The sequence below is a fragment of the Notolepis coatsorum genome (genome assembly GCF_963971535.1).
Source record: "Notolepis coatsorum genome assembly, chromosome: 2".
NCBI lineage: Eukaryota > Metazoa > Chordata > Actinopteri > Aulopiformes > Paralepididae > Notolepis > Notolepis coatsorum.
In genome coordinates this window covers 196,938,005-196,943,418 of record NC_140166.1, presented here as the reverse complement: position 1 = coordinate 196,943,418, position 5,414 = coordinate 196,938,005, and the positions used below count along the sequence as shown (strand labels likewise).

At 46.4% G+C, this 5,414-nt stretch overlaps 1 protein-coding gene across 1 annotated transcript in view; it reads left to right on the top strand.

The window, feature by feature from the left end:
* The window catches only part of elavl4 (ELAV like neuron-specific RNA binding protein 4), a gene marked incomplete at both ends in the record, with an annotated part of 34,318 nt that extends 29,260 nt beyond the window's left edge, over positions 1–5,058 (top strand). Inside the window, 2 exons of the mRNA XM_084338013.1 lie at positions 1,317–1,355; positions 4,731–5,058. Of these exons, the coding sequence (XP_084194139.1) occupies positions 1,317–1,355; positions 4,731–5,058 (367 nt within the window). The remainder of the gene's footprint in view (positions 1–1,316; positions 1,356–4,730) is intronic.
* Positions 5,059–5,414: the final 356 nt, after the last annotated feature.

Sequence of the window (5,414 nt, the reverse complement as noted above, 5' to 3'; positions counted from 1 at the left end):
CAGCCAGTCAATTCACAGAATTGGTGGCTCGCCAGGCAGGGCGAGGAACGGAGAGAGATGTGAGAGTAAAGAATCCATAATCCTCATCGCCAATATTGTGTATAATAACGCGTGCCAACTGCCGGCAACAACAACACTTTATGGCAGCCTGTCACAAAACACACGACAGTCCGTTTTCTTTTTTTTTCAAATTCGCATTTTTCTGTTCATGTTCGAATCTGGTGTTTTTATGTCAATTCGAAATTGAATTCGATATTCGAATATAATGTGACAGCCCTAGAACACACGCGCACACACACACTGTCAACAATCTGCCCTGGCCAGCTACAATGACTGTACGTAGCTCAAGGGCTGAAATTATTATGGAAATAGGACATTTCTCAAATACTAACCCTCTCATTGTAGACAGTTACCTACCCTGATTAACGCTCCACCATTCCATCTGACCTGTTAGCACTTAACATGTTGACCCACACCAGGGCACCACACCGCTCTGATTCCATGGCTAGTTTAATATTCAGTTGTGTTCTTGTTGGTCCCACCTCACAGAAAGCATTGCTGCTACTTACCGTCTCTCCCTCCTTCCTCGTTCGCCACCGTTCAAATGCCAAACCATTACACTGACAGAACTCTGGAAAAGACCATTCACTAGAAAGACCATCATTTTCTATTGTTTTGGACGAGGTTGCGTTCTCAGTTTGTGCATGTCTTAGACAACACAAATTGAGAAATGTACCCGCTATTGAAAAGAAACGCAAAGCATTTTCATTAACCTCCATCCACTAAAAAGAACATGCACTGGTATAAATTGTATGGATCACCATATACTACATTTTCTACACATAAAATAAACAAGCAGAGATTGTAATTGTTTAGCACTATGGCTAGCCAGGCATTCTAGTTATAGTCAAGTGCCACAATACATTATTCTGCCGTCACCATTTTCACTGTACTGTGACAGTGAGCTGCGGCTAGTTCAGTGCTGCAGCTTGGTACTGATGCTAGCCTACTATGTTACACTATTACCTTGCGCTTTGGCTATAGCTAGAGGCTGGTTAGTCTATGGCCTATAGCGCAGTGCCAGTGGCTAGTCTAGCAATATTCTGAATGTTCTGGTACTGTTGCAGTGTTAACGGATGACAGCAGATAGCAGTACATGGTGGGGCTCCTCAGTGTAATGGCCCATCTATGGATGGGTTTGTTTGTTCCTTGAGTGAAGAGGACCATGAAGTTCCTACAGGGACCTAGCATTAGTTCCATTGAGTGAGTCCACCATCTGCCCGCCATTAACCCCAGAACCCTCCTTCTCTTTACAGGCTGGACAATTTGCTTAATATGGCCTATGGCGTAAAGAGGTAATTAAAAACTTCACCGATGCCAGATGTCCATGTTGACTCAATGATTTTCCCCAATACCCTATTTTTTTCCTATTCATAATTTTTTTCTCCTTACGTTTTCTTCTCACGTATTTTTCGAAAGTCACTTTGCATCTGGGATTTCTTTCGAGGTTAACTACCCTTTGGTTCCTTGATTTGTTTGTTTTCTCTTCCTCCGCTTGATTTGGTTTTGAAACCCTACCAACCGCATAAGGTGTTTATGGGGAAACAATCAGTCTTTGTTTTTCAGTGGTTGTTTTGATCATGGTGACTGCTGGTTGTCGTTTGGGTTGTTTTGGATTGTTTGTGTGTTACTGTATAGTTTCTGTTCTATGGTGTATTGCTCTTGATTTGCAGGCGTGGTTTTCCATTGGATTCAGGTTCTCCTGCCTTGCCCATCAGCACGGGGGACAGTCTCTGCTTTTCAAAGCAAAGACTCAATCAATCAAAGCACAGTAGGACTTCCTCGCTGTTCCATTATAACAGGCTACATTACGCTGGACAACCACAGCGATCTATCATCATCATTACATGATTGCCTTAGTATGATAAGGTTATGGGGGGAAAAGGACATGTACCGTATAGCTTATTGCATGACATATACATATACTGTATATTGCTGTAATTCTCGAGGCCCTGCTAGTTGAGGAGTTTGGAGGGTGAGGCTGGATGAACCTGGATCCCTGCTGGAAACAGGAAATGCTGTTTCACGACAGACGGACTCCGACTTTGCTCCGCTCCGCTCTGCTCCCGACTCCTTCCTTTTCACCGCCATGTTTCATTTTGCTTCCTGGCTGCCGCAGGTGTCACTTCACACTGGGCAGCGGCCTCTAGAGGGATAGATGCTTCATTAGCTCATGGACCATATTCACACCGCTCTCATGTCATGGGAAAGAGATCCTGACCTGAGCATGACATGAGAGCAAAAATGACTGCCGTGTGAATGTGGTCACTTGTGACATCTTGCATGTTGCAGACACAAGAGCTTCCAGGCAATATCTTATGTACCAATTCAAATGGAAAGGTTGAAATATAGTTTGGGGGGAAATACTGTATATGTTTGATTTCAGGTTATGATGAAATGAACTGTGCTGAAACCAGAAAGCAGGACTATAAGAGTGTAGCACGGTGATGCATTGTGGCATAAGTAGGTTTAACCTAGGGAACGATCATGCTCAAATCACAGTGGAGAAGAAGAGGTCCACCTACAATCCAAGTTGAATCCTCCTGTCATCGTGTTAGAAAGGCTGCTTGTTGATCTAAGGCTCAACAGTGATAAGGAACAGAGACGTGGTGGGCTATAGAAAGAATAGAATAGATAACTGGTCAGCCACACTGTTGCTATGCAACCCCTGGTCTTGTGTGTAACACTGGCTAGTGTTTGGTCCTGCTCTGATGGATACACTCACATGCATGCACATACACACACGCGCACACACACACACACACACACACACACACACACACACACACACACACACACACACACACACACACACACACACACACACACACATACACGTGCAACACTCAGACAAACACAAGCACACACACACACACACACACACACACACACACACACACACACACACACACACACACACACACACACACACACACACACACACACACACACACACACACACACACACACACACACACTTCCTACCATGTCCTCTGTGGCCCTGTTAGCTAGTGTCTACCTCTCGCCCTCACACTCTCACAGACCTGCTCTCACACTCCAGCTTCTGCATGTAAATGACCATGAGGCTGTTGTTGGGCCCAGTGGGAGGAGTCTGGACGCAGGCTGAGTGTGCTAGACAAGGCCTTGACGTGACCAGGCGTGTTAAGATTCAGCTGGAGGGAGGAGACAAAACACTGTAGAAAATACTAAATCTTCAGAGAAGCCATGTAAACAAGCAAGGCTCCGGCACTGATCAATATAACGGGAGGTTGATTGTTAAGGACGCACAGTACAGCAAGTCTCTTGCAGATACTCTTATCCCCAGCTGTGTCTCGTTGCGTTTCGGTACACCAAGTACAACATGTGTAGGGACCCCGTGCTGCCAGTGAGCAGGGAAAACAACTGTAGTAGCTTGCAAGGAGCATTCACAGCAACTACAGTGGCCAGGAGCGCACGCCACAGGACCAAAGTCAAGCAGGAAGGTTGTCGCGATTGCTGGCCATATAGTAGTCAGGAAGGGGGGGGGGGATTAGGAGGGGGGGGGGGGGGGGGCGGTGGTGAGCAGCACTATCGATCAGTGCCATGGGCTCTGGAATAGAATAGAACAGAACAACACCCTGCAGACTGCATGAGGAGTGGGCGGAATACACTTTGTTCCTTGATGCCACTGGTCTGTAAAGTGCTTCCATTTTCCATTTAGTTTGCTCCCCATCCTTAAGAACGCAGCCTTCCCTGAGACAGCTGCAGCAAGGCAGCAATCTCGATTAAAGCACACCCAATAATGCCTATAGTCGTTCATAGAGAGAGGTGGCATGAGAAATGAACCGTTTTATCTCATTTACCTTCTATTTATTTAAAAGTGGGGGGATACCCCCCCCCCCTCCCTTTCCTTTAAGCGGAAAGGCAATTAAGTGAAGTCAACTGAGCATTCAAATATCTTGCATCACAAGAAAAAGGAGAAGATTATGAGGCGAAGGAGAACAGATTTAGCTTGCATGGTCTTTGATGAATTTCGAGAAACGTTTTAATTCAGCGATTTCCTGCAATTTAGCTCCCAAAGGAGCCACTCAGGGAGACACAGAGAAAAGCTGCCTCTGCTCCTCTCTCACTAGAGATACATCTCTGCATGCAACACACTAGTCACTCCTGAGAGGATGTAGCATGTCTACACATACACAACCCACATACATGTACTGTGTACAAACACACACACACGCACACACACACACACACACACACTCACACAGACACACACACACACACACACTCACACAGACACACACACACTCACACAGACACACAAACACACACACACACACACGCACACACACAGCCACAGCTTTCTTTACTCTATCTAAGATTAACTAATTGGCAGAAAGAGAGAGAGTGAGAGCGTTTTGGTGTGAGGGGTGTATCGTCCATATAGGCCTCTGTTAGTTAGTGATGCTAGTAGTGCAGGTTGCTAGATATCTAGATATCTTGGAGGCAGACAGAAGCACAGGAACTATAGTAAAATAGTGGAGATATTTTATTTGATTCCATGTATATGTGGATACACATTGAGTACAGTGATACTTTCTAACCACTTAAACCTCCTTTCTTTCTCCCCTTCCTTCTCTCTGCTCTCTCCCTCCATCCCTGTCCCTCCCCCTCTCCGCTCCGCCTCTCAGGTTTTCTCCCATCACCATTGACAGCATGACGAGTCTGGTGGGTATGAACATCCCCGGGCACACGGGCACCGGCTGGTGCATCTTCGTGTACAACCTGTCCCCCGACTCGGACGAGAGCGTGCTGTGGCAGCTGTTCGGGCCGTTCGGCGCCGTCAACAACGTCAAGGTGATCCGCGACTTCAACACCAACAAGTGCAAAGGCTTCGGCTTCGTCACCATGACGAACTACGACGAGGCGGCCATGGCCATCGCCAGTCTCAACGGCTACAGGTTGGGCGACCGCGTCTTGCAAGTCTCCTTCAAGACCAACAAGACACACAAGTCCTGAACTTGAATCCGTAAATCCAATTCCCCCCCCCCCCTTTCTCCTCCAACGTCGTCTGCTCCAAAACCCCCTCCTCCCCCTCCCACCTGTCCCTCGCCCCCCTTTTGTCACGACCGACCACTACCACCCTACTACAGCCATCCAACACAGCAAACTCAACTCAAACTGGAACACAAAGCAAACAACAAACAAATTGAACTAGAAATGGCTTATATTATAACTTTGGACCTATAAGCCAATGTTGCCTAAGTATTACAAAAATGAAATGATGAAAAATGTCCATGAGTTTTTTGGAAGCTCCTGTGATAATGCAGGCTTTCTCTATGTCGTATATACTTTCTGTTCATTGTGGTTGTTAA